The 16,098-nt window shown below is 48.3% G+C and overlaps 1 protein-coding gene across 1 annotated transcript in view; it reads left to right on the top strand.

The window, feature by feature from the left end:
* The window catches only part of PGM5 (phosphoglucomutase 5), a 121,495-nt gene that overhangs the window by 73,197 nt on the left and 32,200 nt on the right, over positions 1-16,098 (top strand). The window contains exons 8-9 of the mRNA XM_024200162.2: positions 13,521-13,656; positions 14,991-15,174. Coding sequence (XP_024055930.1) covers positions 13,521-13,656; positions 14,991-15,174 — 320 coding nt within the window. The remainder of the gene's footprint in view (positions 1-13,520; positions 13,657-14,990; positions 15,175-16,098) is intronic.

Genomic DNA, 16,098 nt, shown 5'->3' with positions numbered 1-16,098 from the left:
GAGTCAGGCACCCAACTGCCATTATCTTTCAATGGATCTGGGCACCTAACTGCGTTAGACCTCTTTGAAAATACTAGCCTATGTGACCAACAGGCGTAGAGTTTTCCCTACCACATACAAGTCGATCTGTGGAGTTAGTATAGTGGTGGTTCCACACAAGTCTGAGCCCTTACTGACTTCCAGTATCTTATACCCTTACTTAAGTTGAAAGATATTTGAACAAATTATAGTGACAAACCCCCCCTCCCCATTCAGCCTTTAGAGGAGGTTTTGGAATAAACTGATAAACTAAACAGTAATAAGTCACCAAAACCAGATGGGAGGAAGGAACTCAAATGTGAAATTGCAGAACAACTAACTAGTTTTTAACCATCATTTAAATCAGCTTCTGTACCAAATGACTGGAGGATAGCTACTGTGACACCAATTTTTAAAAAAGGCTCCTGGCAATTATAGGCCGGTAAGCCTGACATCAGTACTGGGCAAACTGGTTGAAACTATAGTAAAGAACAAAATTGTCAGACACATAGGTTAACATAATTTGTTGGGGAAGAATCAGCTGTTACCATAGGTGCCAACTCCGTGGGTGCTCCGGGAAAAATTAGCGGGTGCTCCTCACCCACCAGCAGCCAAGCTCCCCATTGCCCCTGCCTCCTCCCCCCATCCCGAGCATGCCGCGTCCCCACTCCTCCCCTTCCCCGTCCCCCTCCTCGCCACCTAACAGCTGTTTGGCGGTACTTAGGTCTTTCCGGGAGGGAGGGGGAGGAGCGGGGACGCTGCGCGGTCAGGGGAGGAGGTGGAGAAGAGGTGGGGCAGGGGCAGCGACTTGTGGGAAGGGGGTGGAATGGGGGCAGGAAGGGGGCGGGAACTTTGGGGAAGGGGTGGAATGGGGGCAGGGCGAGGGCAGTGCCGGGGCGGGAAGAGGCGGGGCAGGGGCGGGGCCAAGGGTGGGGAGGGGTCAAGCACCCACCGGGCAGCGGGGAAGTCAGTGCCTATGGCTGTTACCACTCAAGAAAGAGATCTTGGAGTCATTGTAGATAGTTCTCTGAAAACATCCACTCAATGTGCAGCGGCAGTCAAAAAGGTGAACTGAATGTTGGGAATAATTAAGAAAGCGATAGATAATAAGACAGAAAATATCATATTGCTTCTATATAAATCCATGGTACACCCATGTCTTGAATACTGCATGCAGAATGGTTGCCCCATCTCAAAAAAGATATATTGGAATTGGAAAAGGTTGAGAAGAGGGCAACAAAAATGATTAGGGATATGGAACAGCGTCCGTATGAGGAGAGATTAATATGACTGGGACTTTTCAGCTTGGAAAAGAGACTAATAAGGGAAATGATAGAGATCTATAAAATCGTGACTGGTGTAGAGAAAGTAAATAAGGAAGTATTATTTATTCCTTCTCATAGCACAAGAACTAGGGGTCACCAAGTGAAATTAGTAGGCAGCAGGTTTCAAACAAACGGAAGTATTATTACACACAGTCAACCTGTGGAACTCCTTGCCAGAGGATGTTGTGAAGGCCAAGAGTATAGCAAAAAAGAACTAGGTAAGTTCATGGAGGATAGGTCCATCCATAGGCTATTTGGGCATAAGCTTTCATGGGTAAAAAACCTCACTTCTTCAGATGCATCTTATGCCCAAATAAAACTGTTAGTCTTTAAGGTGCCACCGGACTCCTTGTTGTTTTTGTGGATACAGACTAACATGGCTACCTCCTGATACTTGACACCATAGGCTATTAGTCAGGATGGACAGGGATGGTGTCCATAGCCTCTGTTTGCCAGAAGCTGGGAATGGGCGACAGGGCATGGATCACTTGGTGATTACCTGTTCTGTTCCCTCTGGCGCACCTGACATTGGCCACTGTCGGAAGACAGGCTACTGGGCTAGATGGACTTTTGGTCTGACCCAGTATGGCTGTTCTTATGTTCAGCCTCCCTCCCACATGGCAATGAACCATGCCAGTGTGGTTCCTGACTCATTCACGAGTGGTAAGCAGGGCCGGCTCCAGGCACCAGCTTGCCAAGCAGGTGCTTGGGGCGGCCACTTCGGAGAGGGGCGGCATGTCCACCTATTCCGCGGCAATTCGCTCCCGCTCAGAGCGAAGGACCTCCCGCCAAATTGCCGCTGCAGATCGCGATCGCGGCTTTTTGTTTTTTTTGCGCCACTTGGGGCGGCAAAAACCCTGGAGCCGGCCCTGGTGGTAAGGACTGCAGGCAGCAGAAACTGTTACTTTTTATTGCACACTGAAAGGGGAAGGATTGTGGTCACTTGCCAATTTAAAGGAACAGCGCCAGGAAAAATACACGATTATGCTGTAAAAAAATAAAAACCAACAACAGTATTTCCATACTACATAGCATGTAAATATGCATGACTTACCCTTGGAGACTGGGTTTTGCTAAGGATAGTGCTGGCCAATGAGTGTCCTGAGCACAGATGGTCTGTAACCCTGCAGGTCATTAGGAAGTTCTGAGGGACACAGAAGCAGCAGTGTGTGGAATGTCAGCCTTTTCAAAGGACCCAAGTGCATGTATTCCAAGGGCTATGCCAGGGGTGGGCAAACTATGTCCCGCGGGCCGGATTCGGCCCGCTGGCCATTTTAATCTGGCCCTTGAACTCCCGCTGGAGAGTGGGGTCCGGGGCTTGCCCCCCTCCGGTGCTCCAGCTTGGGAGCAGGGTCAGGGGCCGCTCCACGTGGCTCCCAGAAGCCGCGGCGTGGCCCTCCTCCGGCTCCTATGCACTCCAATGGCCCCTTTTATTGCTCCAATGGGGGCTGCAGGGGCAATGCCTGTGGCCGGGGCAGCATGCAGAGCCGCCTAGCCGCACCTCCACATAGGAGCCAGAGAAAGGACATGCCATTGCTTCTGGGAGCCGCTTGAGGTAAGCGTCGCCCAGAGCCTGAATCCCTGAGCCTCCCCCTGCGCTCCTAACCCCCTGCTCCAGACCCGATCCCCCTCCTGCCCTCCAAACCTCTCAATCCCAGCCCGGAGCACCCTCCTACACCCCAAACCCCTCATCCCCAGCCCCACCCTAGAGCCTGCATCCCCAGCCAGAGCCCACACCCCACCCGCCTGCCCCAGCCCGAAGCCCCCTCTCACACCCTGAACTCCTCATTTCTGGCCCCACCTCAGAGCCCTTATCCCCAACCAGAGCCCTCACCCCCTCCCGCACCCCAATCCCAATTTTGTGAGCATTCATGGCCCGCCTTACAATTTTTATTCCCAGATGTGGTCCTCGGGCCAAAAAGTTTGCCCACCCCTGGGCTATGCTGACTCGGATTGGAATATAGGGGGCATCATGTCTCTGGATTAGGCCCTCTAAGTTCCCTTTTACCCAGTCTCATGGGTGCTAGGGATGATCCTGCCCCACTGTGTGACTGTGTCTCACTGAGGGAAAGGAAGCTCGTTTGATGGTCACACACCATCAAAGACACAAAGCTTGTCTTCTCCTCTGAACCTCTGTCTTCCTTCCTTGTCTTTGGCCTCCTTCCCTGGACTTGCTTCATTATATAGAGCAGGGGCGGGCAAACATTTTTGGCCTGAGTGCCACATCGGGTTTCCAAAATTGTATGGAGGGCCGGTTAGGGGAGGCTGTGCCTCCCCAAATAGCCAGGCGTTGCCCGGCCCCAGCTCCCTATCCGACCCCCCCTGCTTCTCGCCCCCTGACGATCCCCCGCTGGGACTCCTGCCCCATCCAACCCCCCCTGTTCCCTGACTGCCCCAATCCCTGCCCCATCCACTCCTCCCTGTCCCCTGACCTCCCCCAGACCCCCCACCCCTGATTGCCCCCCGTCGCCCCATCCAACCCCTCCTCTGATTCCTGACTGCCCCCCGGGACCCCTGCCCCATCCAACCACCCCTTCTCCCTGACCGCCCCCGGAACCCCTGCCCCTGACTGCCCCCTGCCGCCGCATTCAATCCTCTGTTCCTCGCCCTCTGACCGCCCTGACCCCTATCCACATCCCCGCCCCCTGACCACCACCCCGAACTCCCCTGCCCTCTATCCAACCCCCCCGCTCCCGCTCCTTGCTCCCTTACCGCGCTGCCTGGAGCACCGGTGGCTGGCAGCGCTACAGCCGCGCCGCCCAGAGCAGCAGGACAGGCAGCCGTGCCGCCCGGCTGGAGCCAGCCATGCCACCGTGCAGCACAGAGCACCGGGTCAGGCCGGGCTCTGTAACTGCACTGCCCAGCAAGAGCTCGCAGCCCTGCCACCCAGAGCATTGCTCCGGTGGCGGGGCAAGCTGAGCCTGCGGGGGAAGGGGGATAGCAGTGGAGGTGCTGGGGGCTAGCCTCCCGGGCCAGGAGCTCACGGGCCGGGCAGGAGGGTCCCGCGGGCCATAGTTTGCCCACCTCTGATGTAGAGCCTCAGTGTGGTCAGATGTTGTAGTGCAGCCTTTCCTCAGGTCTGTCCCTGATTTCTCAAACCACTACTGACTCCCCTTTACCTCACACCAGTATGTGTGCCCCCAGCTCTTTCCATATCCTTCCCTAATCCCGACTCTCCCTCTTCCCGGTACTAATCCCGTAAACTCTTGATAAATCCTCTCTGTTTCTCATGTGTAGTTGGGGGTGCCATCTGTGTTAAGAGTGCACAAACTGCCTCGAACAGCCTGTGGGATGGCTGCTGCTTGAGTTCCATAACCTGTGCATCCTGGCCTACTAACTGTGGAGCACCTGCAGCAGTCCTGAGCACTGCCAAAAATGTACTCCAGTCCTGAGCCACCACCTCATGGTGCTCAAGCCATTGAGTGCTCAGGCAACTTGGGTGCAGTCAAATACTAGCTTTGAAAGGCCCCAGGGTGCCCAGTTTCCACTTGAACTGCTAGATTGCACCCAAATGGCTCTTTGCATCAACCAAGTTATGAAATGTTATGTCCGCATCTTTCTGCCTCAGTTTCTCCATCTGCCAATTGATTTTAATAAGTCTTACCTATCTGAACTGACATGAAACTTGTTTGTAAAACACTTTGAAATCTTCAGATGAACAGTGCTTTATAAATGCAAAGTGTTTTATTAATAAGTATGTGTATTATTATACTGTGAGCCTTTTCTCTTTTATGTAGTGTCCTAGACTACATTGCCCTTCACCAATTTCTGCTTGCACTGGGAATTTGAGTCCGTGTTAAGACTTTCTCCTTAATGATCTCACTGTAGAGATAGGAAACTTGGCAGTTCTTTAGGTTTCAGAATTTCATATTTAAAGGAATTTACCATCCAGTTGGCCAACACAATGACCTTGCTACTCTGTAAAAGCAAAAGGGGTTTTACAGGCCTGCATCTAAATTATCACATTTATTGTCATACTAGCCTGACAGCATTTAAAAGTGAATGGTTCTATGTTCAGGTAATACAACCCAGCTGTAGTTCCCAAATAATGCAATCCCCTGGTGTTATAACAAAAAGCGATGTCGCAGTGGCCAGTAAATAAAAGCAAATTTTCTGCTATAAAAGGACAAAAGATTTTGAAAACATCCCATAGAGCTGTGTTTCCCAGACTTGTTTTCTGGCAGCTAATCTTGGAGTTGAACCAATGCATTAAAAACTTCTTCCATTTTTGTAGTGGTGTGGGGAGTTTGTCAGATGAGGTTAGTAATTTGTTGGTATTATGAGTAATACCCAAGTCACAGTTCAGAGAAAGACGGCAGCAGCAGCAATTCTTATCTAAATTTCATCAGCAAACTATTAATCAGAATTAGGAAATCTGTGTACTTGATTTATCTTGCTTATATCCACCTTGGCAAATGCTGCATCTCATTTTCACACATTTTCATACTTCAGCTCTAAACTTCCATACGTCAGCAACCAGAGGCTTTCTGCCACGAGCTTAATAGAAAGAAAAGCTAAGAGAGGTGGAGTAGATGTTCTGTTGCTATAAAAAAGACCTAAAGAGCTGTATGCAGATCTCAATTACATTAGTGTAAAACCAGAGTAATTTCATTAGCTTAAATGGTGTAACAGAGATAAGAATGTGCCCCCAAAAATCTTAGTTTCCTTAAAATATCAGCACGCTGTGGACCACTGGAAGAGGAAGAGCAAACAAGGGAAGATACAAGGGAAGTGCAAACAAAATGATTTCCCATTAAGGCTAAACATTTTTTTCAGTTTGATTTTGTTTTTAAAAATTGCATTTGGAGAAATAATGTCCCTGATAGCATTGACTAGCATAATTTGGGACAAAACAAGAAGATATTTATTTTCATGCATATTATTATTATTTATTAAAATAGTGCTTCAAGCTCTTACTCAGTGTTGAGGCCCTATTGTGGTAGGCAGTGTACAAATGCATAGTAAGAGACACAGTCTCTGCCCCAGACAGCTTACAATACCGGGTCTATTAAAACAGGACAATTTTTGCACCCATTGACACTCTTTGCAAGCTCATTCTGTATGTGGGATTACACTTCAGTGTAAAACTGCATGGTATTTGTACTATTTAAATTGAGTAGTTATTATTGCTTTAATTAAGCATGTCAAAGGTTAGGTAAGTATAAGAGAATAGACAGACACAAATGTGTTATTTCTGCTATTAAGCTGCCCTTCCTGCCTTTCAGCCAATCTCTTCATTGAAGCACAGGCCAGACTTCACTAGTGTTTCAGGGTTTTTCAAGGAAAGAATTATACAGAATTAAACCTAGAGGCATAGTACGTTGAACTCAACAAGATGGAAGCAGCAGTACTGGTGTTACAGCCCTTGAAATAGAGCGTATACGCTGTTGTTGTGCATCTTTAATTTGATTAGGTTATAAAAGTAGTGCAGATCTCATATTCCTCCTTACCCATACACTGATCCATGGCTACTGGACAACCGATTAGCATGATGTAGAATGTGTGAACCGAAGTGTAGCCATGTGCGCTCAGTATGGCGCTCTGTCCCCTCAGTGGTGGGTGGGGCACTTAGCGATGAGGACTGTACTACAACCCTGGATAAGAGGAGTTGGTCTATTCGCTCAGGCAGTAGGGGCTCATGTATTAAGATCTGGAGGTCCCAGCTTTGATCGGTGCCAACAATCCACCCAGGGACATTGGTGTTACAAAAGTAAAGATACCATTAGTCGAACTGAGGTGGGAAATGGCAACCGGCTTCATGCAAAACACTGCACGTTTTTCAACTAGATCAATAGGAATAATTAAGAGGTAGAAGGCCAAGAAAACCAGAGGATATAGTAAGTTAAGTACACATTCAACTAGCAGAAGTAATGGTTTTAAAGCTGCTAAAAGAAATAAGGGCAATGAATAAAACAAACATGCATGGAAATAATAAGCCAACCTGTGGCTGACTGAAATGCTGAGGAAGGGAAAGCAGTGTTAAAAGATGAGAGAGAATGACCAACAGGCTTTGCGAGATGCCAACGGTCTAGTAGGGTTTGTTTTTATTGTAAAAGAAAATGACTCCTGCTGTACACACAGAATTATTGTTGTACTCCGAACAGGCTGGCATTTTTACTGGTAACTCTGGATTCTGGAGAATCTGCATTGCTTTCAGTTTTTCTGTCCATGCTTTTGCCACCACTTTTCTTTCCTCCATTCCCTTTTTCTGTAGTGGCACCATGCTGTTTGTCCTCCTGAAGGACATGCAAAGGTCACAGAACATGCCAAAGCTGCTACGTGGATCAGAAGAATGATACATGTATACGCTCACCCCTCTTCATGGAAATTTATGAGCTCAGGCCATGCCAACATAAGGCTTGGAACATACAGAGGCCATTCCAAAAATTCCTCTGCCCATGTTTCACTGGACCATTTTGGTTCAATAAAATGCACATGAAGTATTTGGTAAATCAAAATGCAACTCATCTTTGGTATCTAGTTCAGTTTTCATACAGATAGGATGATGTACAGGGCATTTTGCTGAATGATTTTAAGATATATGTCTAACAAATCATGCTGTGTAGAAGGTTATGTAACAAAGGAATGTATGATTTGTCACATCAGATCATTGGTGCATTTAGTTGTATACCCTGCCTCTGTTTGTTGCTAATATCGTACACGTATTTGTACAGCTCCCCCATAATTGTAATATCTGAAAGCCTAATACTTGATGTTTCAGTACCAAGGCCCAGCAGTCCTGTCTAGCCCATAATAACATACATGGAGTGGAAGGTGAGGCTCCTTTCTGATCTTCTTGTGAATAGCTTATTCCTAGGCCCTACCAAATTCATGGCCATGAAAAATGCGTCATGGACTGTGAAATCTGGTCTCCCGCAGTGAAATCTGATCTCATGGGGGAGACCAGCATTTCTCAGATTGGAGGTCATGACCACAGGTGCCGACTTTCCAATGTGCCAGGGAGTGCTGACCCTTGGCTCTGCCTCAGACCCCACCCCCACTCCCCCCCCTTCCTCCAAGGTCCTGCCCCCACCCTGCCTCTTCCCACCCCTGCTCCGCCCCCACCTCTTCCTGCCCCATTCCGCCCCCTACCCCCAGCACGCTGCGCCCTCGCTCGTCCCTCTCTTTCCCAAAGCCTCCTGCATGCTGTGAAACAGGTGATCGCGGCGAGCGGGAGGCGCAGGGAGGGAGGGGTAGGTGCTGATCAGCGGGGCCGCTGGCAGGTGTCAAACACTGAGGGGCAGGGGCGAGCTGATGGCGGGGCTGCCAGTGGGTGCTCAGCACCCATCATATTTTCCCCCTGGGTGCTCCAGCGCCAGAGCACTCACGCAGTCGGTGCCTATGGTCCTGACCCAAAGAGGAGTTTCGGGATGGTCACAAGGTTATTTTAGGGGGGTCATGGTATTGCCACCCTTACTTCTGCGCTGCCTTCAGAGCTGGGCAGCCGGAGAGCGGTAGCTGTCAGCTGCCTGGTCGAAAAGGGACCCTGGTGGCTCTGGTCGGCACTGCCGACCGGGCCATTAAAAGTCCGGTTGGAGGAGCTGTGGGGTCTTGGGGCTAAGGCAGGCTCCTTGCCGACTGCCTAGCTCCGCACGGCTCCCGGAAGCAGCCACCAGATCCTTGCGGCCCCTAGGCACATGAGCGGCCAAGGAGGCTCTGAGAGCTGTCCCTGCCCCGAGTGCCGGCTCTGCAGCTCCCATTGGCCAGGAACCGCGACCAATGGGAGCTGCAGGGGCAGAGCCTGTGGGCATGAGGGCAGTGCGTGGAGCCTCCCCGGCTGCCCAGGTGCCTAGGGGCTGCAGGGACCTGGCGGCTGCTTCCTGGGAGCCGTGGTAAGCGCCGTCGGGACCCCACATCCTCCCACACACCCCAACCCCCTCACCCGGTCCTGAGCCTCCTCTTGCACCCCTGCCCCAGCCTGGAGTCCCCTCCTGCACCAAGCTCCCTCCCAGAGCCCACACACACCCCAGCCCTGAGCCCACTCCTGCACCTCAAACCCCTTGTCCCGGCCCCACCCCAGAGCCCACACCCCTAGCTGGAGCCTGCACCCCCTTCCTGCACTCTGAACCCCTTGGCCCAAGCCTGGAGCCCCCTCCTGCACCCCAAACCCTTCATCCCTGGCCCCACCCCTAAGCCTGCACCCCCAGCCGGAGTCCTCACTCCTCCCACACCCCAACCCTCTGCCCCAGCCCAGAGCCCTTTCCCACACCCTGAGCTGCTCATTTTTGGCCCCACCTGGAGCCTGTACCCCCAGCCCAAAGCCCATACTCCCGCACACCCTAACCCCCTGCCCAGCCCGGAGCCCTTTCCCACACCCCAAACCCCTCATCCCCGGCTCCACCCCCAGAGCCCGCATCCCCAACCCCCTGCCCCAGCCCGGTGAAAGTGAGTGAAGGTGGGGGAGAGCAAGCGACCGAGGGAGCAGGGATGGAACGAGTAGGGGAAGGGCCTTGGAGAAGGGGCAGGGTAGGGGCGGGGCAGGAGAGTTCAGTTTTATGCTATTAGAAAGTTGGCCACCCTACATGCCACCCTTACTTATGTGTTGCTTCCTTCAGAGCTGGGCAGCCAGAGCGTGGTGGATGCTGAATGCGGGACCAGCTCTGAAGGCAGCAGCACAGAAGTAAGGGTGGCAGTACCATACCATGCCATACTTACTTCTGCGCTGCTGCTGGCGGCAGCTCTGCCTTCAGAGCTGGGCTCCCGGCCTGCAGCTACCACTCTACAACCCTCCTCCCCCACACACACAATTCCTTTTTTCTCAGGACCCCTACAATTACAACACTGTGAAATTTCAGATTTAAAGAGCTGAAATCATGAAATTTACGATTTTTAAGATCCTATGGCCGTGAAATTGACCAAAATGGACCGTGAATTTGATAGGGCCCTACTTATTTCCTAAGAAATTAGATTTGCTTTACTTTATTATGTGAAATTACAGGGCTACAAGTGCTCATAAAATTATCCTGCCCTATTTATTCTTCTTATTCAATATTTATATTATACAATCATAGAAAGATAAGGCTGCAAGGGACTTTGAGAAGTCATCAAATCCAGCCCTCCTGCGCTGAGGCAGGACCGCATACACCTACACAATATTATGGGAGCACCGAGGGACTCTAACCAAGAGACACAATTGTGTTGTAGTAGCAGCACCTCGAGGCCCCAACCAAGACTGGACCCCCATTATGCGGAGTGCACTAGTAAAAGATACTCCCAGCCCCAAAAGTTCACGTACTACATAGAGAACACAGTCAAGGGGGAGGAGAAAGGAAGTATTATTACCATTGTGCTGGACATAGTGCAAACACAAAGGTGCCCACATTCCCTGCCTGAAAGAGCTTTTAAACTCAGTTCCGTTATCTGACTCTCTGGCCTCCTATGTCAGTGAGCTTCACATACTTGACCATAATCTGTAAGAGACTGATTTTTTTTGTATCTTCTAGAAACATTAACTCTTGCTTTTATTGGCTTTTTTCATGATTTCATTTATGCAACATAGACATTACATGAATGTAGTCATCTGTATTTAATTTCCATGTTTCTGTTTAACTATGTTAGCATTTAAGTGGCTGCAGTTAGAATCTGAAATTCACACCTCACTGAGTTGAATGGGACAGGAGAGGTGTGAGTGGCCACCTCTTGTAATTGTTTTCATGTGCACAGTGCTATGTTGGCGGGAGAACTTCTCCCACCAGCATAGCTTCTGCCGCTCAGAGAGGTGCTTTTATTATTCCGATGGGAGAGCATTTTCGCCAGACACGCTCCTGCAGCGCAGCTGTATTGGTGCAGCAGCGCAGCTGTATCGGTACAGCTGCCCCTCTGCAGCACTGTATGTATAGACATGGCCTTAGCAGTAGTGCATCAATTTATATTGTGACAACTATATACCTTCATAATGTAGAAAAAAGACAGAAATCTTATTAAATGGAAGGACAGGATTTTACAGGATATTGCAGAAAGCAACAAAATTACAAACTGATCTTGATATTGCAGGATTTATGTTCTGTTTGTTTTTTTTCACGCAGAGAATTTTATCCTCTCTGTTTGACTTTTGGGCTAGAGGCTTTTGCTGAATGTTTTTCAGTGACATGGAATGTCCCTCAGGCAGATTGTCCAATCAGCTGCCCTTATGGCCGTCTAATCAGGGTAGGCAGATAGACTATGCAGTGATTTCGTAAAGGAGGCAGAGCTTCATGTGGACGGTGCCTGCTCTGAGCAAGCCTAGCCACTGTGCCATTAAACGTCTCAGTTGGTGCAGTGCCAGTGTAGACAGCAAGTGATGACATAACAGTTGCTATGCTGCAGTTAGTCCTAGCACCACCTTCCCCGGGCACTGCTTGGCTTTGTCGTTCTGTTCAAGTCTCTGTAGTCTATTAACATAAAGTCAAGTTTTCTGGAAGCCCTCATCTGTATAAACTGAGCAGCATGCCTCTTAGACCTCATTGCATTCTCATTCTCACCAGTATCTACTCTCGCAATTTCTGCATAACCTATCTGCTTTGGGTATGTATCTCAGAAGAAGCATGTTGCAGGTTGGCCCAAGGCAGATATTAGGGCAATTATGAACATCTGGGCAGACAAGGAGATGCAGTTGCAGCTGAACTCTGTAATTTGGAGTATTCTGCTTAATTACTAGGAGTTGGCTCGTCTGATCTGGCCCAGTTCTGGGAAACAGTCCCGATTATGTATATCAGGGGTCGGCAACCTGCGTCACGTGTGCCGATTTTTACTGGCACGCTGCTGCCAGCCGGGGTCCCGGCCACCGGCCTTGCTCAGCCCACTGCCGGCCTGCGTGAACAGAACCCCCGGCCAGCAGCAGGCTGAGCAGGGCCGGCAGCCAGGACTCTGGCTGTCAGGAGCTGGCAGATGGAACCCCACACCAGCAGCAGGCTGAGCGGCTGAGCCGCTCAGCCCACCGCCAGTCTGGGGTTCTGTCCGCCTGCCCCGCTCAGCCCGCTGCCGGCCTGAGTGTACGGAACCCCCGGCTGGCAGCAGCTGAGCGGGGCTGGCGGCCGGGACCCCAGCTGGCAGGAGCCGGCAGATGGAACCCCAGACCGGCAGCGGGCTGAGCCGCTCAGCCCGCTGCTGGTCTGGAGTTCCAGCCGGGATCCTGGCCATCGGCCCTGCTCAGCCTGCTGCCAGCCTGAGCCATTCAGCCCGCTGCTGGTCTGGAGTTCCAGCCGGGATCCCAGCCATCGGCCCTGCTCAGCCTGCTGCCGGCCTGGGATTCCAGCCACTGGCCCCACTCACCTCGCTGCTGGTCTGGGGTTCCAGCTGCTCGGCCCCCTGCCGGGTGGGGTCTGGGCCTCCAGCCCTGCTCAGCCCTTCTGCCGGCCTGGGGTACCGGCAGTCAGCCCGGGGCTTGGTCCCAGCACTCTGCAGCCCTTATAACAAATTACACTACAATTAGCTTAAAAACTTGAAAACTTAAAAACTTTGTTTGTATATTACAGTAATCGTTAAAACATGTATAATGTTAATACATAGTTTTGATGAAACAAAGTAGTTGTACTTATGTGCCTGTGCTTAATTTGTATTTTCGATGATTTATCTTCTAAAAAAATCTTGCATGTCTTGCACCCCCAGAAAGGGCATCTCGCACCCCCAGGGGGTGTGTGCACCCTAGGTTAAGAACCAGTGCACTAAACTGATAAGATCTGCATTTTAATTTAATTTTAAATGAAGCTTCTTAAACATTTTAAAAACCTTGTTTACTTTACATACAACAATAGTTCAGTTATATAATATAGACTTATAGAAAGAGACCTTCTAAAAACGTTAAAATGTATTACTGGCACGCGAAACCTTAAATTAGAGTGAATAAATGAAGACTCTGCACAACGCTTCTGAAAGTTTGCCGACCCCTGATGTATATCATCCTGGACAATGATGAGCAGGAATCACAATGGTTAAGAATGTAATAGCATTTACACTCTTGGGAGCCAAGTAATTTCCCATCTTTTGTTGAATTTTAGTAATGTGGATTTTGACCTGTCTCTCTGTCTTTTAAACAATTAGTTTGGCTGTCAGTCTGGAAAAAATGTCTGTGTTATTGTTTTACTGTATCTAAAAAAACAAACTGACATGAACTGTGCTCTATGCTTCTCATCTGGAACTATTGTTGGCATTTTCATTGGTGTATCTGCTAATAAATGTGCATTACTTATTTCTTTTTAGGGTCTGACCACATCCGAGAGAAGGATGGGCTCTGGGCTGTGCTAGTCTGGCTTTCAATCATAGCAGCTCGAAAGCAGAGTGTGGAAGAGATTGTCAGAGATCACTGGACAAAATTTGGCCGCCACTACTATTGCAGGTGCAGATAATTATTACAAAACACAGTAGGTTAGCATGTTCCTAGGACAATTCTGGGGCAAGTTTGGCTTGATTAGCTTTGTTGCTATTAATAGTGACATGCGTTTAGCAGCACTTCGGGTGTGTGCACAGAATGAAAATCTGCCATAGATTGAACAGCGTTCCTAGGGATGTTAGTGGTCTAAGTCTCAGCTTTAACTTGAACCAGACTGGCTTGAAGCATAAGTTAAAAAACCAGCGAGGTTTACTCAGCTCTTCATCTTTCAAAGATAGATAAATTGAGTGCCAGGCACTCTATTGTATGTGGGCCTTTTTGACAGGACCAACTTCCTGCCCGCTCTCTATAAGGGGTGGAATTCATGGTCCTGCCTAAGGTCTATGCACTTTTAAACTCCTACATAAGATCTCAAAATAGGGCTTTAGTTTGACTCGTGGTGCGTAGACCTTGTGCTGGCCCTCTGTCCAGGGTGAATTTTTACCCTACGGAGATTAAGGAATCCATAAAACGTTTTGTTCCTTAGCAAAGTTCTTTCTCTACCCCTTGACTATTGACCATGCAGTGTGCCTATTGGTTGCTGCCCTGCAGCCCAGAGTTGGCTACGTATCAATGGTGCGGTATTTATATGGCATGTAACGGATCTCTCTGTGTAAACGGTGTTGTTTGAAAGCAAGTTGTTGTTGCTAATAATATCTCAAAATGTAAAAGTATATCATGTATTTTGTAAGTGGGTTCTGCTAATGCACTGAGGCAGGTGGTTGGTTATTCCAGCTGAAAATAAAAGAGGCGGGAGTGGCTTTCTGAAGGGAAAATATTCAGTGTGTGGTCTGAACAGCCCTGAGATAGAAACTCTAAGGGCAGCCAAGACTGGGGAGAAGGCCAGAGCTGATAACCTTGTTCTCTTATTGTTAATTCCTTTGCTGCTAACACCAGACTCCCAGCAGGAGATGACTTTTTGACTCTACACTGTCTGCAGACTTTGTGTTAGTGGCCCAACAAGAGAGCACAGATGTGTCAAGGGGGAGAGGGGTTGAGGGTGGACCTGTCTTTTAAGCATGTAAATGCATTAACCACGTAGGGCACACAGTTTTCTCTTAAACTTAATTGACAGATTTGCACATTTCATGGAATGGAGGACTTAGGAGCACAGAAGTGAGTAAGTAAATGGAAGAGCTGTTTTCATTTGCACTAGGCCCTTCAGTTGCATGCATGGTTTTCCATGTCTGCAGTAAATTACTAATTGTGAGCATCTCATGCTCTGTGAAAACAGAATCTTTCTGCTGGGTGGAGCTTACATATTTCTTCATACTACTTTTCTTTTTATTCCTACATGCAAGATTTGATTATGAAGCATTGGAACCCAGAACAGCATATTTCATAATGAGAGACCTGGAGGCTTTGATCATTGGCAAATCATTCAGTAATCAGCAGTTTGCTGTTGGGAACAATGTCTACCGTGTGGAAAAAACAGACAGCTTTGAATATGTGGATCCTGTAGATGGCACTGTGACCAAAAGACAGGTATGAAAGCAACAAAAATAATCTTTTCCAAGATAATGGGGAGGTGTGTATGGGGGAGAGGGGAACCATAATGTTTTACAACGATACACACTACTTTTATAGTTATTAACTCAAGGACAGAAAAAAAAACCTTTTATTTGTAGAATCATGATTTTCTGTGGTTAGTGTAACATATTTGTTGGTACATAGCAGTACTTTTCCCAATTTAAGAATACCTGAAAGTGGAGAAAAAAGTTAGCTTACTCTCAGTGCACACCACTGAAATCAGTGAGGTCGCGTAGGATGTAAGCAAGGGAGAATTTTACCAACACAGTAGAGCTCAGGTAATAGCAAGTTGCCTAAGAACAAAGCATGGTATCAAGAAGAAATGAAAATCCTTCCTTTTGCTGTTTTCACTCATTCCAATTCAAACTGAAAACATCTGCTGCCTTAAACTACAGTCCAAACTAAATCTTTTGCTCTACAAAATTCATGACATGGTCAATATTAGTAATATATTTTTTTCCTGGTGGAAATGTGTATATAGAGACACTGTGAATATAAAGTGTGACTCATATTTAAATATATTCTTTTTTTCATGATTTTCTCTTTCCTAGATTAAAATAAATCCATGTTGAGATTAATTTTTAGCAAGAGCTCTTATTCTGGGTTTTCCTTTTCCTTGTCATTTTCCCTTTTTTTCTTCAAATGTTAACCATTTTTTATGCCTAAAAATATACTGTCTCTTAATATATATAATCAGATCATCCCACACCATAGCATGTATTTGTATGTGTCATACAAAATGCTGATAATCTTCTACTGCATGTATCCTCTTCAGCGACTCTTCTTGACTTGACTAGCTTGTGAAACAATCTAGCCACTGGTACTGACCCTATAACCAATGTTCTTCTCTGCTGATTGGTTTCTCGGTTCAGGACCTTT

Source organism: Terrapene carolina, unplaced genomic scaffold (genome assembly GCF_002925995.2).
Source record: "Terrapene carolina triunguis isolate 2854851 unplaced genomic scaffold, T_m_triunguis-2.0 Scaffold113, whole genome shotgun sequence".
Lineage (NCBI taxonomy): Eukaryota > Metazoa > Chordata > Testudines > Emydidae > Terrapene > Terrapene triunguis.
This window is presented reverse-complemented; position numbering and strand designations above follow the sequence as displayed.